A 19,113-nucleotide genomic window follows, 5' to 3' on the forward strand; every position below is an offset into this window, starting at 1 on the left:
TGATTTGGTACCTATTCTTTTCTTAAAATGGCTTATGATTCCTTGAAAGTTGCTTTGAAGTCAGAAGTGAGTGTTTTTTAATGCTTCTAACTTCTCACTTAGTGTAGCATTTTGCCTGCACACTTCCAGGTGTTTAAGTGAGGACTGACATTTTCAAAGACATTGTACAACTTTTTTTGTTTTTCTCTCTCTCTCTTTCCTAAGGGATCAGGAGGCTTATAATACTGTATATGTTCAGTGTCTTCAGCCTGAGGACTTTTTTTCTTGTTTTTGCCATACCCAGACAATTTTATTCATGTTGGGTAGACTTTTGAACATGGAGAAGTTAGAAGAAGAAAGCTGAGGATTAACTCCTATGATTATTTGAGAGTCATTAAGGCAGGGATTCAGTTATTGCTAACCCTCAATCGTCCCCTAGACAACAACACTCAACTGTTACTTTACATATCAAGGTCCTTGTTTCATTTCTAGGTCTGGGTATAATCCTCAGTAAGTCTTTCACTACAAGAAACTTTTCCAGAGTTGTATGAAATTGTCTGGAGGTCGCAAGAATAAACAAACATAAGGCCAACATGGTGAACAGGTTAAGGTTTTTTGTTTCCATTTTTCTGCTACAGAGAATTTTGTGGTGTTAGATTTTTTTTTTTTTTTTAATGAAAATGAGTATGCAGTCTTGATTAATATTAATTAAGTGACATTTTTGAAGCATTATTCGTTCTTTGTGTATTGATTAGCATAAGATTAAAGAGCTGATTTTTTTTTTTTTTTTTTTTTTTTTTTTTTTTAACTGGCTGAGATGTCATTTTCAGAGTTTTAAACTAGCACTTACGAGCGATATATTTTACTACATAATGGCAGTAGATATACTGTACAGTCTTTTCAGTATACTGTATACAGTAAAACCTTGAGAAGTCTAAACACATCTGGCCATCCCAACTTATCAGAATTACTGGTGTGATATATCAAGACAAATTTCCCTCAGTTGTTTACAGTTGAACAGTACTAAAGCATTATTATCCCAAGTACATGTTTGAGTATATAATAATTTTGACAGAGTAACTTACCAACAATGAAGTAAGTTGCAAATGATACGTTTCTTGACACATTCATGGGTGATAGAGTCATGGTAGGTGACAGAGGTGATAAAGAGGGCATCTTGGTAAACCCCAAACTGCAATGCTTGTACATCTCAACTTGGCTCATCTATTATTTTATAAATTAGAATAATCAAAATTGTAATCAAAATATTCTGAAAGCATAGCCCTACCAACTAACAATAATTATAACTTGTTCATTGCTAATTTTTCAAGGATTTACTGCACTCAGTGTATTGAACAGTTTTATATTTTGATGACTGTAAAATATGTTTAATCCTGTATGATGGTTTTTCTCTTTCAGTTTTCTCTGAGTTGTATAATAGTTAAGATTTAGTTAATGTTACCCTCTAAAGCTGGCACTGACAAGGAGTCTACACATGGTAGTGCTGCACCCTGGGTGGAGCACCTGTGGCATCCACCCAAGAGCCAAACCACCTCATATTTCCCTACACCTTGCCATGGGAAAGACCCTAGTCCAACCCTGTTGAGATGCTGTGTATCCACAAGGGGGTGCCAAATCCCTACACGGTGTATGTACTGTACTGTACCTGTAAGACAGCCATGCAGAAGGAGTTTCTTACCCATGCTTGACAGGTCTGCTCAGCCATACTGACTAGGGTTAAGTAACAATAACAGCAACAACCCACCCCACTTAACCCCTTCATTTTGATGCTGTATTTTATGTTTCATGCTGTCACCAGATGATTTTATTAATCTGGAGAGACTTTTCAAACTGGAGTGGTTGAATGTAGTGTTCACCAACCTCTTCACTACAAGATATTTCCCTTCATTTGAATTATATCATCTGGTGGTAACTTGTTTAAGGTGGAAACTGCATCATCAGATTATAAATTGTTAAACAGCCCCTCCCAACTCCTCCAAACCTCTTAGGACATGGTAGTGACGATTGTTATTAATTCATTTTCTCTTTTTGTTGACCCTCCTTGCATTCACATGGTTTCCGATCAGACAGGTATGAATTGACCTCTCCTTGACCGGACCTAAGTGCTTCCTCCCCTGTCTCGTGCCTTGACTTGTGGCTTGACATGTAATGACCCACCCATCAAGCCCTTGGCTCACATATGTGCAGTTGGCGACAAAAGTCTGTGCTTGGGTAGTTGTATGTTTTGATCTCAAGGGACCATTAATTCCTTCACTGTGATAATGTACTGTTGGCAACAAATGTTCTGTCACCCCAATTTGACTAGTAATCAAGGAGAATCGTGTACTTCTTAACAAAGGCCTGATGAATTTCATGCAACCACAACTTTCTGTTCAAGTTTTGGGAGTGGCCCATTTACATCAAGTGAAAACATTAATTGTAAATACTACTGCAGTGTTGTCATTAGCCGAAAGGAGATGTCACAAAGGGTATAGAAATACTGTTATAGGAGTATGAAATTCCGCTCACCATGAACAAACGGCAGTGCATTTTCATGGTTAACCTTCTCTGATCCTTCATATGTGCAGTTGTAGTCCATTATTACCTCCTGTTAACATACCACAATACAGGTATATCTATATATAAAAGATCCAAGTTTTGTAGAATATTAGTCTCCAGAGATGATACAGTGGAATGCTGGAATATTGGCAGATCAGGATAAAGGGGTATCACTGTATTTCCGTTACGAGAGAGAAAGGAAAAATGCTAGCAGACTTTTGACCTCAACTGTATATACAAGCATTGGTACTGTTTATGCTCTTTCTGTTGTTTGTTGGTAATGCAGACATGGATCACTTTTTGCAGCCAACTTTGATAGAAAACAATTTCTCTATATTTGTGTTGCTTGTCAATAAACATCCGTTGGAACAAGTTTTGAAATTAAAGTACAGACCCCATGAAAGCAAAACTAAATTGCTTAAACACATCAGTATGCCTAACTCCGTCAATATGATGACATTTTTAATAATTCTTGTTATCTCCAGGTGATTTTATTCAGTTTGGGAGAGATTATTAACTGAAGGAGTGAGATAGCTTTCTATAACTCCTTCACTAATAGGTCTTTCCAAAGTTGAAGTAACTCATATGGTGGTAATATGAGTAAAAGGAGAACTATGTCATCAGGCTGGAGGAGCTTAGGAGCATTCATTGCAGCTCTTTGAAAACTTTGCAGTAGATATTCTGACATGTTGGAGTCATTGCACGCGGGACTGTTTCTTCAGCCGTATACATCAGTGTACTGTTGCAGTGCGTGACCAACTGACAGGGTTCATATCAGGTCTTAATTGGACAAAACAAAAATTGGTGACTTATTGTAATGTTTTGTTTACAAAGTTTTTTCTGCTGGTAGAGGAGGATTACAGGATGATCCCATCTTACGGTTATTCCTTAGCCCATTGAGTCCTGGGTCATCATTTAATTTAGTTCTTGCAGTCTTCTGACAGTTGTATTCAACTTAAGATAGGCTTTTTGAAATGGAGTTGTAAAAGCCCGTTGGTTCTAAAGGCCTTTCCTAAGTTGAGTATTATCATCAGGTAGCAGAAGTACTAAATTAAAAGGATGTCACCTTGATTCAATGAATTGAATTGCCTGCTGAAAATGGCACCTAAATCCCAAATTTCTGGTGGTGGTGTGACTGTGTTTCACAGTCAGACTTAACTCATTCAGTTGGCACAGTTGTGGTCATGGCTTACTTTTGACAGTAGATGTAATTTGATGCGGTACAGTATTGCTTGAGGCCTTGCATATACCACACACTTTCAGAGTAATGTGAAATGTAGATCAGTGACATTTTGTTTACTGTAGCCAATAAAGTTACTTGATCCTAAATAAGAATGGGTAAACACTATATGATAAAGTGATACAAAATTTCAGTGGATGTCCAACCTATACATTAAACTGCTTTAAGTTATGTAGCTTACAGCATTTTAATGTATTGCACTAACGAAGAGTGGTGACACACTGCTTAAAGAGTTAAAGGTGTCACTGCTAATTTCATATTGAACAGTATTAGTTCTTTTAAAGTTACATAGTGCTGTACTCTGTAGCCGTGTACAGGAATCTCATAAGAGTAGATGTTCCTTCACTTATTTTTTTGAAGATGTTAAATATTTGCCAACCATTCTTAGTACCTGTACTGTATATAGAGTCATGGAGATCTTCAAAGCATCATTGCTGTAATTTTGTACAGTAGTTAAATCACAGTGTAACAAAAGCCATAGAAGTGAAAACCAAAATCATACATTGTAGCTGCTTGTTGGACATCTGCAATATCAAAGATACTATAAGAAGTATGGTTAATAGTGGTTGTTATGATGTAAGGACATATGACTGAATGCTAAATATTATTTTTAAAGATACTGTTGCGGCCATAGGAAAAGGGTACTGTGTGTATATATAATTGATATGCCATATTTAAAGTATAGATATTGGTAAAAGTTCCAGGACACTGACCGTCTTAGCAGCTTATCTGATTATGCACAAGAAAGCCAAGTGAGGGAAACATATTTTATATCACTCACAGGATTATTAACCTCATTATATAAAGTAATATTTTGTGTGAACATAATGCACACTGCATAAACCTTATTTTATTATTGTTATTATTTTTTTGACCAATCAGAAAATCCTCATTATATGTCACCATTATTGCTATCAAATTCACAGTAATTTACAGAGAAATTGCTAATTAAAGTTTCATTGCCACTTATGAAACTGATTTGCTAGCTTCTCATTATTTACAGTACCTGGGTATCTGGTGCAAAAATGGTAATGATGTTTTGGCATACATACCAACATATAATGAGAACTTACTGTATTTTTGGCTGTTATATCATTTGATATACTCCTGTTCTTGGCTTCCTGGTATCACTGGTTTATTATCATTGTTAATTTACTGTATTATGTATTGGATTTGTTTATAATTTGTTGGACTATGATATGTGCACCGGCTTAGCACCCGCCAGCTTGCCTGATTGCCTGACCGCTTGCCTGCCTGCCCACAGCTCGTCCGGCCTGGCTAGTAGCTGCGAGATCTCCCCCGCCACCCCTGACTCTGAGGGCAGTGGGTGGGGTTGGTGGGAGCGGCGGGGGGGGCTCGGGGGGGAGTGGGGCAGTAAGGCGCGGCGTGTCTGGAGTTCGGAGGAGAGTGGGTTCATGGATGCACCCGACACACCCCTGCAGCTGCCCCACGACACATCCACACACGCACAACTTTCACCCCTGCACGAAATCAAGTGAGCACGCTGCTATGCCTGACTGGGTGGGGCTGGGCCTGCTGACCTGTGCGGTGTTTAGCTGTACTGGCCAAAGCATTACTTGACATGTTCTCTTGGTGTGTGGTGGTTTGTTTTCGTGGCCAAAGCATAGAACTGGACACATTATTTTGGTTTGGGGTTCATGTAGTTATTTTCTTTCTTTTTCTTTCTTTCTCTCTTTCATTTCATTTAATGCACTGCTTTGCAAAGATTCCAACCTTATACAGGTATGTGACTTTTATAGATGCACAGCATGGAATTGAAGAGGGTTTCAGGTACCGCAGAATTTCAAGTACAGTACAGTTGTAAATTTTTTTTATAAGATGGTAACATTAGATTTTGTGTATTTTTTGCTAATCATTGTGAGTATAGAATATGCCAAGCTAGTATTATAATTATGGGGCCTATTTTATAAACCACTAGACTAAAAACTTCAAGTCACCTTCACAAACAACTGTTTTTGTGTGTTGGTGGTTTGTTGTAGCTTAACCATGAGTGGCATGACTCTGTTTGGTATAACTAATTGATCTATTTTTTCAACTGTTCCCCTGAATCACAGTTTGTTTAGAGATGTGAGGTATACTGTTAGAATGATATAATTACAGTATACATCATAATACTGTACTGTATTATTATATAGCTGAATGAAATGAGGATGAGGAGAGGAAGACAAACTACAGTGGAAGGATAGATTGAGGGAGTACAGTACAGTTAGGGATGTACACTAGCGTAATTTTCTGCTCTTGTATCTGACTACCCTCTGATGACAAACAGTCCAGCCGAGATTAGGTTTAGTGCATTTTTCTGCTCATACATGACCTGATGTGTCTGGGAGAAAGTAAACCAACTTCCCTTTAAGTGTGCAATAGATTCTGCAGATTATTAGGGAAGGTTACGGCTCCTGACTGTATATGGGGAAGGGAAGGAGACTTGGGGTGATTAGAGAGAGCACAGAACCTGGAGGTGATGAGAGAGGGCCCTACTCTATATTGTGTGCAAAGTATTCTTTCTGTAAGCTTTTCCTTGCCAGTATATTTTGGCATATGAAATTATATTTCCTTTGTTTCGTTTCTTTTCATTTTTTAAGGCTCCAACATGTTTGCATGCTTCAGCCTTGGTCACCTAATTGCTGCTTTCCTTGCTGCTCGATCTTTGGCAGCTTCCCTATTCAGTCCCTTATCCCTGAGGTCACTCAGGTCTTTTTCGGTCTACCTTTCACAACACTACCCCTAACATTAACACTTCTCACTTTCTGCACCCAGTTATCATCCCCTGTCCTCTGCACATTCCCCAACCATCTCAATTTACCTGTTCTTATCACAACACCAATACACTCCAGTCCCATCCTACCCCTCAACTCCTCTATTGTAAACCTAGCCCCTCCAGGCCTCACACACAGGGCCGCACTGCACATCCACCTAATCATTGTCATTTCTGTATGGTTGAGACTACGAATATCCTCCTTTACTGCCCAGGTCTCACTACGCTATAGCATTGCACTCCTAACACATGCAGCATACAAAGATACACTAGCATGGAGGGAGAGCCCTCTGAATGTCAGGAAAAGCAACAGCTCCCTGAACTTCTTCCAACCACCCCTTACTCTAGCCACAGAGCTAGCTCCATCCCCACCTCCAGCACATAACATGTCTCCCAAATAATAAAACTCTTCCACACACTCAAGAGACTCACCAACAAGTTCAGTCCTTTCACGCCTGACAGTCTTCACATGCTCTTCCCGACACACTGCACACATAGTAAATGGTGACATGATTGTACTATACACAAATACTGGTAACTGATGTGTGGTGGTAAAATCATCGATGGGTGTCTTTGCCAGTGCATCAGAAGTATTACTGTTGAGGTTACAATCAGGCTTGTCTGTAACCCCCTGGCAGTACATTAACATTTTTTGTCAGTTCTTGGAAAGTGTCAGTTGTCCACCAACACCTGAAGCCATATAGAGGCCATTGGTTACACCTGAGTTTGTAGTCAAGAACTTGTTGCCTGTTTACCAGCATGTTGCAGCTAAAGGGTTAGTAAATGGAATTTAGAAGTGAAGAATAATACAGAAGTGATACTTGTATGATACAGTATTTCCTCAGTTAAACCATGATATTATATTTTGTGGGTGGTGGTAGGTGAGACCACCTGCAGTCCATTCAGTGTAGTGCTGCCTACAGGTGTTTGTACACTGAATGACAAGCCAGCAGATATCTTGTACTCCAGGAAACCATTTACTTTACTGGGTGGTAAACATATGACCAACATTTAGATACCTAGTGGTTTAGAGGATTAAAGTGCTCCAGCCAGATTTGGCTCATAAGTGTTCACTCCCAGGGAAGGTTGAGTCCCTTCGCCATATTGTTTAGACTAAATTGCCAAGCCCAAGGCCTTTGTCTTCCTGGCGAGACAGTACAGGAGACCATAGACAGATAGACATAAATTTAGACCCATGAATCAAGATGATGTCCTTGATAGGTCATTCATGCTGTTAACAGATTATTTTATTCAGCTTTTGATAGTATTTGTGGTACTGAAGGGGTTTGTGATTTTATATCTAACCCCACTACAGTAGTTTGAACAGTCTGTTCTAAGTTGAATGGTAGGAGAAGGTGAGAAGAAAATAAAATGGACATCCCTGAGCACAGTGGGTTAACTCACTATAAAGGAATGAAGTCAGGAATGCATTTTTGTACTGTACCTTACACCATTACTCTATCAGTAAGCAGAGAGGGTACACAGTTATTGTTTTTAATCAACTCCAGTCTGTCTGGCCAGGCAGACCCATCGACTGCAGGCAAGCAACCACCTCTGCAGGGTCGTCCCTTGCAGTTGACGGCACCCCGCAACTGTGAGGTGCAGGGAAAAGTGACAGTGAAAAATAGTACAATATTGAATAAAAAGTTACATTTATTTACCTCCTTGATGTGTGGCTGTTGCTATATTGGGGTCATTTATAAGCCAAAACCTTAAATTGCCGGTCTTAGTACACTTTTTCCTTTTCTGGGTGCTGATTCCATGATGAATAAATTACATCCTTATTTGCTTAGGTTTGACCGAAATATATTTTAAGCATTTAGTAACTTCTTAAGTAAAGCATAACATTACTCCACGTACAGCAATAATTTCCAAGAACGAGTCTTCATTGTAAAGCGAGGAATTACTCTTCACCCATCTGTTCTTCCATCCATCCTTCTGCCCCTTCCTGTCAAGGTCTGTCAACCTCTCTGTCTGTTAATATACATGCTGCCCTCAAAAGTAAGGGATGTGTTTTCGAGGCATTCCATCTTTTTCTGTATGGTTCATACTGTTAGTTGAGAGAAAGTAAATCAGTTTTATAAGTGCTATGGAACTTTAATTGGCCATTTTTCTGCAGTTCACTAAGGACCTCACAGCAAAAAAGGATGTAAAAATAATGAATTGATAGTGAGGACTCACCTTACCATACCTGCTTACCTACCAAATTGTATTACAGGGAGAAAGAGGGTTCAGATAGTAGCAATTCCACACCCTTGCACCAAGAGGTGAAACTCACCCAGGGAGACCAAACTAACGGCAACACAAACAACACTGAAGATGAAAGTAACAGCACCAGCAAGATCAGCAGCACAGTTGATGAGGTTGACAACACAGTTAACAAGAATGAGGCAGCCAAGGAGGTGAATGTCAACAGAAACGTGGACACCAACCACATCAACAACAATTTCATCATGGGGAACAAGGGCAGCACAAACCAAGATGACCGCAGAATCACCCCAGACTACTCCACCACTGACAACCAGACTAGGACCATCACCAGTGATGATAGCAGGACCTTCACAAACAGTGAGGTGACCAGTAGCATGGCAGTCAGGGAGGCACCAGTAGCTGTCGGTCCCAGGGTGCAGTTGGAAGAGTACGCTGGCAGGGAGTGGCAAGGAAACACTCCCAAGGCACTTACTATGAGACAGGTTAGTAATTACAGTGGGCCGTTGCTTACTAGGTGGGATATGTACCCTGCACAAGTCATCTATTTATCAGCCTTTAGCCAGATGCCTGGCTAAGGAGGACAGGTCTGTCAAAAACAGATTGCCTCCATGTCATCCTGTCCTCTGGTATCAGGCTGCCCACCATCTCACACCACCCATATCCATGTACTTTTCCACTTCATATTTAGTCTCCTCCCTCCCTTATTATTTTATGAATGAATGGAACCACCCCCTGAATAGAAGAGGAGTTGCCCTGTGCAGTTTCTCAGCCAGTTTCACTTTCATCCTTAGAAATTGGCTGTTGATTGATACAAGGTTTGTGTGTTGTCCTTCCTTATGAATATGACTGAGAGTCTCTGTCTTCAATAAAATATTCATAATTTTCTTTGTGGATTTGCTTGATTGCCACTTTTCACGACAGCATTTATCTTAGCAGTAATATTTCTTACTGTACGATTCACGGCATTTGTTATGACAGAGCGAAATCACATGTACACTCACTTTCTCATTAGCTGATATATTTCATTTACAGTATTAGAGGACATGTCAGCGTGTTCCAGGAAGTCTTGGCCATTCCTGATACCATGGGAAGTTGTTTGTCTGTTAGATAACATAGTAGCACTTTCTGGTTAGTTTTGGCCATTCTTGATATCATGGGATGATGTTTATTCACACTCATTGTTTTCTTGATCACATGGGCCAGACACAAGCAAAATGGAGGAAGGGGGAGGGGGTACAGCCTAGCGATGTGAAAGTGGACTGAAACTTGCCTTGAACTGGTGTGGGAGTATTTTCTCATAGCCATTTACTTTATCAAGTGATCATTTTGGCAGGGGTATGCAGCCATCCCTGAAGAGTTGAGGTACACTCACCTACGCTGTGTGCGCGGGGACAACTACTGTGGTGTGCGTGCAGCTGTGTACCAGGTGTTGACATCATGTGTGCCCCTGCCACCGGCTGCCCCAACTCATGCCCGCCTGGCAGCTCATCTTGCTGCTGGGGCCACCTGGCTTAGAAATTGGAGTTTTGCACGACGCCTCACCATAAGCAAAGAGGGAGAAATCCTGGACACCTTCTGGCAGTGTCTGGATGCTCTTGAGTCACTGGTGGGTAAAGGCAGTTTTCTTTGTAATTCAGGGATATGTTCTAGAATATCACAGCATTTTACATATGCTGGGGGATTTGGACACTGGAAAATTATTTATAAAAAAGGGCTTCATAAAGGGTGACTTGTAACAAGGGCCTAATTTACCAGGGGCCAAAAGTGCTGGGATTTGAGAATTGGGAGAGTGTGGTAAATACGACCCCGAATGCCAACCCTAAGCTGGACATTTACAAGAAAGTATCTTGATGTGGCAAGTGAGAAAGAGAGAGAGTGCAAAAAATAGCTTAAATACTGTCACTTACAATGGTGCTTTCTCAGGGGTTGAAGGTGTCAGGGTGTGAGAACTGTGAGAGTGTGGTCAGCAGTGCCCTAAATGCCGACCCCACACTGGACATCCTTGTGTGTGAGGCGGTGAAGCTGCACATGATGGCGGCGGCGCTGGACTTATACAAAGCCAACACCAGAGGGGATGTGGTGCCGCTGTTTGCCATGATCATGTTTGCCCGACACTCCTCCACCACCCCACGGCAGCTTATGGCCAACCACCTCAACCCTGTAGGAGACACTGCAGGGTTGGAGCAGGTAAGAAGGAGAAGTCATGATAGCCAGTGATTAAGTGATGTGAAGGTGTGTGGTGCCGTAGGTAAGAAGTGTAGTTATGATGACTGTACTCTGTTCACTGTAAGCTGGTCTATAATTACTGTCTCTCCATCTTTAATACTGAGCAATGATAATATTTTATTATACTCTTTTCATTTTAACTCAGACTAAAATGGTCCAAATTTGCAGGGCCTTTCTCCCTCTTGAATGCTGTGTTGTAACAATAGATTATCACCAGAATATGGTACTGGTCATAAAAAAGTGCTGTGTAAAGAATATTAAGTTGCAGCATTGTCTTTTTTTTTTTTTTTTTTTTTTTGTCACTGAGCTACATGAAGTAAGGTACAAAGGAAAAAAAAAAAAAAAATCTGAGCCAAGTTGAAGTGAAAAATTTATAGTACCCAGTTAATAATGAGTGAAGGTGTTTGGTGCCATATTTTGTGATCAGGAGGATTGCCTGGGCTTGGGAATGGACTGTCCACTCAAGGCCCAGAGTCTGTAAATAAGAATTTTGGACATGTGTTATCTTTATTGTATTGACTTGTTCAGTCTGACATTTTTCTTTCCTTTGCTGAATAAAATCGTTCTGCATATAGTATAATCAGCCGAGAATGTCTAAATTACAACATATGAGTTCAGGGTATAGATTTTAAAAAGAAAAGGCAGTAATCCATCCATCCATCATCCAGTCCTGTGTTGCCCCATGAAGAGCGAAGGAGTCCGGGGCTAGGCAAGTTGGTCCTGACATGTAAGATGAAAGTGACCAGCCTCACTCATCCCTGAGTGGCATCACCTGAGCAGTAAACCCCAACCATCCCTTGGATATAAACCTATGCAGGCTCAGTCCGATTGGAGCGCATTAATTACCCACTAAACCACCAGGCTCCATAATTTGGTTATATGAGTACCACCCAGCATAATAAATGGTTTCCTGGTGTACAGGAAACCATTTGGCTTGTCACTCACTGTAGAGTCACCCATAGGCAGAAGGAAGAGGAAAGAGTGAAGGAAAGAAATACAGAAGAGAGAGTGTAAAGTCAGCTGTAGGCAGAAGGAAAAGGAAAGATTGAAGGAAAGAAAGACAGAAGAGGAGGGAAGGAAGAGAGAAAAGGGCAGACACCCAAAGCGGCACTACATCGAGTGAGTGGACGGTGAGCACCCCCCACCTACCACCATATGTATACAGTACCCTGTACATTAAGCATTACACATTCTCTGCTGCTAAAACTTTAATCTTGGTTGTTTTGGACTTTGTTGATATGTGCAGCAAGGATGCTACCCCAAAGTGATGCATTGTAATTATAGGTCTTGAGTGAAGAGACTGGGAAGAATATGATATGGGTCCTACCTCCTTTCATCTTTTAGTGGGAAGAAGATGGGGTGATAATGATGCTCACACTTTTGCACTCTCAGTTTTGACGTTACAGCCATTAGTTCTAGAAATGTGTTGTTGTACTAATATGTCCCCTCGTCCTCCCTTCACTGCTGCTGGACTCTCAGGACCAGCACAAGGTAAGTTAGTTCTTGCACCAGGGTTCCAACTCTTAAACTCAAATGTGATCAGTTCCATGTCATAACCAGGATTTCCTTTAGCAGGGATATTAAGAGGAAGGAAGATTTTTACTCATCTTTCCTGACCTTTCCTCTTAAAACAGTAGCTCATGATATTTTTTTTCTGATATTTTTCATACCACTTCCTGATCTTTCCTGCAAAAACAGTACAGTACAACAAAAATCAAGGGGTTGATGACAAATATTGGGTAGGAATATAAAGAAAAGTAACATAATGAGGACTAACTGTATATTTTTTTCCATTTAACCTAGATTGAAATGTTCCTTTTGGGTTGGGCTTTGGGAGTGACGGTGCGTGTGGTGCGACCCGGGAGCTACAGTGCCGACGACTACATCTGCTACTACCCAGACTCAAACCTGGGTGTATGGCCACAGGTTACCCTAGTGGCCGAGGATGATAGGCACTACAATGTTCTCGTCAAATGAGAGGTTAGTAGGGGCAAATTTAGCATTTAAAACTTCTCAAGTGTTCATGCTGTATATTTTTCCGGTTATCTTGTTGGTCGTGATAGGAGTGTTGGGAGAACTGTAGTGTAGTAGGGTAGACTCTTTTTTTTTTTTTTTTTATACATAGCATATATATAAACCATGTAATTAGCTCTGGTTTTATAGTGTAAGATGAAGATACAGCAATCAGTGAGACGGAGAGAAGTACTGTACATGTGTTACTGTATGTGTACATTAACTTTTTTTGGTGTTGATCAGCCCCAGTCTGTCTGGCTGAGCAGACCTATCAACCACAGGCTGGCAACTGCACTTGCAAAGCCATCCTGTGCAGTGAACTGATGTTCCCTTTCAGTTGACAGTGGCTCGGCTAGGTGCAGAGAAACATGTGATGGTTTGGTTCCTGGATGGGTGCTGTATTTGCAGTGCTCCACCCAGTTAGTGGGGTGCCATAGCCAGCTCCATGCCATGATGTGTACAGTGATAATTAGCATATTCTATTGGGTGTTATTGTTTTGCACAAGTTATTAGTTCAGGCATTTATTTCATGGAAATGGCAACCTTTTGATTTGTAATGTGGCTACTGATTACTGCATGCATAAAAGAATACAGTACTATATGTAAAGGAGAGTTGGTTTCATGAGAAGAGGGATTGTATTGACAGAAATACCTTGTTCTTTTTGTCAACACTGTGCCTTACAGGACTCAGTATCTAATAGATAGGTAGTATGATAGTTGCGTAATAGCCTGGCATTAGCCACTGATACATTTTTTTTTGTGTGCAGATGCAGAGGGTGAGGAGGTTTAGCAGTGAAGGCAGCACCACAAGACGTAGTGAAGCATCACGGTGCCTTGGCCAGGCCAGCTCAGCAACACCACCTGAGGTGGTCAGACCGCAGAACAAGTCACAAATGAACACTCACTCCAGCTCTGGAAGCATAAAGAGTTAATTGTGCAAGTGTAAGTGTCATGAGGTGTGTGCATTAGAACTGGTTTAAGATGGATACATAAATGACACTGACAGATTTTCAGTAATCTAGGGAGCACATATACCAATATGTAAGAAAGGTTACATTATGTGATACATTTATTGCACTTGTTCTCTGCATGATGGTTAAAGTACATCAATTGTTAACCTGCTAATTGTATGCAAAGTATAATATTGAATATTGGTAAATATTAATGGGGCAGCATTTAGTGATCTAAGCATAATCAGCAAAGGACTGATCAGCAATAAGGACAAATATGATTAACTACATGGAACTACCTTCATTTTAGCCCGAGACTCCCAGAAATTTCTTCACTAGCATGACTCTCCAAATAGAATATATCTGTGTGTGGCTCATAACTGCTTGTAGAATGATGTGTACATAGTATTTTTAGTTTTGTTAGTGGTTTTACAGGTTCATTTTGAATCATGTGTATATATAGAGATATTAGTAGTGACTGTAAATAGTGTACCTTTGTCATTCGTTGATTTGTTTTGAATTGTATAGTGAGAATAACAAGTAATTGACAGATGTATCATAGTCGGCATGATCAAAATGATTCTGCTTTATCTTTTGGTGCAATAGTATTTTTTCAGAAGAGAAGACGTAACTAATGTGCTTTAATGAATTCTGATGCATCCATGAGCATTATATCTCTCTGTAACTGATTCATGTGACAAGTGCATAAAATGGATGGGAGGAAAATAGAGAAAAGAGCTTAAGCTCTTTATTTCTCAAATGTTTCAGAATACATAAAACCTTAGACTTTACACTTTATTATTTTCATTATTATTATTATTATTTTTGGTGCTGTCTCCAGGTGATTTCATTCAGCATAGTAAATAAAATCAGGTTTTGCTACAAATGGTTTTTCTGAAGTTAACAAAATCGTCTGGAGGCAGCATGAATGAAAGTGATAATACAGTACATCAAGGGATTGTATTCTTTAAGTTCTTTACTGTGTTTCCCTCTGACCCACTGTATGCACATCCCTGTATACATAAACAAATAATGTCAACACACCCCAGTGAAGCAGTCAGCTGCTAGGGGATGCTTGAGGCAGCTGCTAATGGTGTCCCTTGGCAGAACACGTCTGTCCTGATCATTCCATACTTGTGATAATAACCTGGATGACATTGAGCATTACAGTAACCCCTTCAATCAGGTGATAATAACCTGGATGGCATTGAGTGTACCAGTAAGCCTTTCGATCAGAGGACTTTTTTGCTGTACTCTTGCTTCCTTGAAATTATTTTATTCTGTTTAGGGTAAGAAATCTGGTTGAGAAAGGGTTAAGGAGAGATTGTTTCCATCCTTTTACAACCCTGTCACAACAAATGATTTCTTCACAGCTTAACTGAATCATCTGGAGGTAGCAAGAATACATAAAATAGACAGTTACCTTGTATTTTTAATGAGGCAGATATGGGTTTCATAGGAGACAGTATGGTATGATCAGGGGAGATGTTCAGGTATGGTTCTTGCAGACTGTTGGTGTTGGAACGAATCACTGCAATATCCATGCAGTCTTCCATGCTGCTGTGCTGAATAATCATGTGCTGTGTACAGAAATATGATAAATGCAGTCAGTCCTTGTCCTAAGTCACTTTTTCTGATGTTCATTTTTGTTATGAGGTCTATATCTTTTGAACCTCACCTCATCTTTAGGTGGGGAAAGAAAAGGTCAGGACGATGATGATGAACATGGCAAATTACAGAAGGATTACCTATATTAAGTCACATTGCATCCTATAAAGCTGACTTGCCAATTTTCTTCAGTTTGCAGTGCAGCACAGATACTTGACTTATAATGAAGGCTGTCTGTACAATAATCTGATGCTTAAGCCTGGCTGATGGCTTCAAGGGATATGAAAAATGCTCAAGCTAAAATCAAGATGTATTAGTCATCGTGTGGAAAGAAACAGAGTGCGGGGGATGTTTGTGTCTCTGCTTGGGAATGTCAAACATAGGGTCATATTCTGGTGGCTTTGAAGACCTTGTGACACCTCTTTCTTAGTGATTTTTTTGGCACATAATGCCTTAGTACTGTATTCTTGTGTTATTGATGCACACAGTACTGTATCAGTATTAAAATGATATACATAATACATGAAACAGTGATATGATATAAAATGCAAAGTAAATCACTTAGGAAGAGATATTGCTAAGCCTCAAGTGCCACCACCAGTCAGCCCTCTCTCCCTTTGCTCACGAGTAACCAGTAGGCATCTCATCCAAAGCTTATACTGTAATCAGTACTAACCCTAGTTTTTAAAATCTGAATACCAAAGAAATTCACCTGTAATAGTTTAAGTGGTTTTATTTATTACATGCGAGTACATGTAGTTTAGTCTCGTGGCATTACTCAAAGAATCTCACTTACTCATCTTCATAGTTGGTCGGGATTTTAGAAGGGCAGACACTTGATTATCTGCTTCTCATTTTTCTACACTGACTCACCAACCTCAGTCTTTCACTTTGACACACCCTACTGGACTTTTAAAACTCTGCTTCTCATTCACATTGACTCTAGCTTCTTTATAAAATTTATCTTTAAGACTCTGCCACTCACTCTCAGATAGTCTCCTCAACCTCATTCTTTCACATTTACTCATTAAAGATTACCCACAAAACCCCCCATTTCATCTTAGTATTTCACATGTAAGCACACTTCTCTTCTGTACTCTTCCAGCTCTCTCAAGAGCTTTTTCATTTTCATATTTCCCATTTACACTCACTTTTATATTTCACTTCCATTTTTCTCGAATCCTTGATGAGTGTGCATTCCCAGTGAGAGACAGACACACCCCAGAGACATCTGGTCACTGAGCTCATTGCTGTGCTGGGAAAATGCAAAGGCTGGGACAGTGTGGTAATGGGGTAACTATGGTGTAGATTATATCAGCATTTGTTATTATCGTACTGTGATGATGTAAAGCATTTTTTAATCTGTCAGTTTTTGTACAGTACCTTTATATTTTGACATCAGAGTATTATTTAGACTTTTATTATAGGGTATGCTAGTGACAGGGAGTATTTAATGTCAAGATGTTTAAGTTAAGTGTCTATTTGTGTAGTACATAAGTTGAAGTATGCAGATAGAGGTACCAAGATGCACGTAGCCACAACTATATGGTTGATCATCAAATTTAGGAATTACTGACCTTTTATTCTTTGTGCAGGACAGAGTATAATATCCATCATTTGAACTGGAGCCTGATGTTTGTTTCAATAGTTGTTCAGGTATTCTTGCTGGTTTAGGAGGTTTTCTGGTACGTGATTCATAGCCATTTATATTGTATGTTACATCTTAATATTCTGTGTCTTTTAGTTATGGATATAGTTTTTATAAATAACAGAGGAGAGAATATTAAGCTTGCATGTGCATATATAAACTGATACAGATGCGCCTGAAAACCTCTTAAGCTTATAAGAATAGAGCCCCTTGTCATGAGTGGCTTGCTTCCTTTGGCATCGATTTTGGGAAACATTAGGTTCGTTTGTCCCCAAGAGAATGACACTCTCCTCTGCTTCACTTGTCTCTTCACAACAGTTATCGGGGTGGCTGGAAAAGTCAATACTCCTTTTCTCCACTATGCTTCAAGTTTACTTATGCACACTTAACTGTTATGTTTGTTAAGTAATTAGAGAAAAAGAATCATGTTAACTTATTTAGTAGTGGTAGTTTGTGATAATTTTTGTGATTGTGAAGTAAGAAAAACAGTTTTTGATGACATAAAAATGGTTAATAGAAAGATTAAGAAGATTACTGAAAACGCAGAATGGTCACTAATTGTAGTTTTTGATGGTGGTGTTATATCTAATAAGAGGAGGAGCAGAGGGGAAGGTTTATGCATCTTGTGGGTGATGGTATTTCAGCTTCTTGCCATACAAAGCACTGACTTTGTACCTTGGTTTAAGATGCACCAGTACATTAATTCAAGCCAACGGCCATGATCTGCACAGCTAATTTGTTTTTCCTTGTTAGTTCTTGGCACACTGACTTAAGTTCCTACTTTCCATTTCTTACTCATGGAAAGTGTAGCACCACTTAATGTCTACAACACATACGATAGCTTAGCAGAGTTGTAGAGCCTGTAGTTTTTATTGCAAAGTTTTTGTTTTCACAATTTTAGTGTTGCAAGAATCTGTACAGTTGCTTATAATTTGTATATGCAGGTACTGTAGTATGATGAGCACAAATTGGTTACAATTAAATAATAAGTGCAGTACAGATATCAGCTGTATTACCATTATGTAAGCTCTCATTATAAGTCACCCTATTTGACATTCTTATCAAGTGCAGAGTAAATATAGAAGAATTGCTTAATAAAGCTCCATTGCTGGCTAGAAAGCTGATTTGCCAGCTCCCTTCTTTTCCATTACTGTACTGTATGTATGAGTAAAACATAGTGATATTTTGTAACACATCCCTAACTTATGATGAGGACTGCCTGTACAGTATCAAGAGAGGCAGTGTGCAGAAAGGAGAATATGACCAGCACAGCAGAGCAAAACGTGACCTGAATCCATGTTAGACTTACCGTGATACTGTGGCCTGAGTTCTAGGTGGCATGGGAGACTCAGCTGCATCTCTTCCTAAGTGTTTATTTGCCTCAGCTGGTGATGATCTTGCATAGGTTTGATCCCCAAGAGGTGACTGGAAGCTTTTCGGTCATGTTGTACCTTTAAGGGAAGTACACTAGTCATCTACCCTTAAATGTACTGAATTACAATAGTCCCACCTCAGGCCCCATACCTCAAAGGGGACAATATAAGTAACATGAAAGTGAACTAGGCATAAAAATAGAAAGAGAGGTGGTATGAAGCTTACACTGCAGCCTAGAACATGGTCCAGTATGACCCGGACGCCATCATTGTATAGCACCTCAGGTCAGGTTGGGTCACTCAGCAGCCATTTGTCATATACATGTAAACATTAGTAGCCATTTTTGTTGTTCTGTTTGAGTTTGTGTGGTGATGAAGATGCTATATGTTAATTTGAGTGTGGTAAATGCTGAGCAAATTGTATCCTCCCTTGTTTAACCCTTTTAGCCCTAAGATGTAATTTTTATACAGTGAATCCTGTTAATGATGAACTACAGTACAGTAATTGGAGGAAAATATGTGTTGTTAAA

General features: G+C 39.7%; 1 protein-coding gene across 2 annotated transcripts in view; it reads left to right on the forward strand.

The window, feature by feature from the left end:
• Positions 1-15,657, forward strand: part of LOC145394551 (uncharacterized) — an 83,605-nt gene extending 67,948 nt beyond the window's left edge. For both annotated transcript variants that reach the window (XM_080268389.1, XM_080268388.1), the window contains exons 10-15: positions 5,043-5,273; positions 8,773-9,247; positions 10,099-10,371; positions 10,689-10,952; positions 12,795-12,971; positions 13,772-15,657. In XM_080268389.1, the coding sequence (XP_080124515.1) occupies positions 5,043-5,273; positions 8,773-9,247; positions 10,099-10,371; positions 10,689-10,952; positions 12,795-12,968 (1,417 nt within the window). In that variant the 3' untranslated portion in view covers positions 12,969-12,971; positions 13,772-15,657. The remainder of the gene's footprint in view (positions 1-5,042; positions 5,274-8,772; positions 9,248-10,098; positions 10,372-10,688; positions 10,953-12,794; positions 12,972-13,771) is intronic.
• The last annotated feature ends 3,456 nt before the right edge of the window (positions 15,658-19,113 follow it).

Source organism: Coenobita brevimanus, chromosome 27 (assembly GCF_032717465.1).
Source record: "Coenobita brevimanus isolate Jiangsu-jjx chromosome 27, ASM3271746v2, whole genome shotgun sequence".
Classification (NCBI taxonomy): Eukaryota; Metazoa; Arthropoda; class Malacostraca; order Decapoda; family Coenobitidae; genus Coenobita; species Coenobita brevimanus.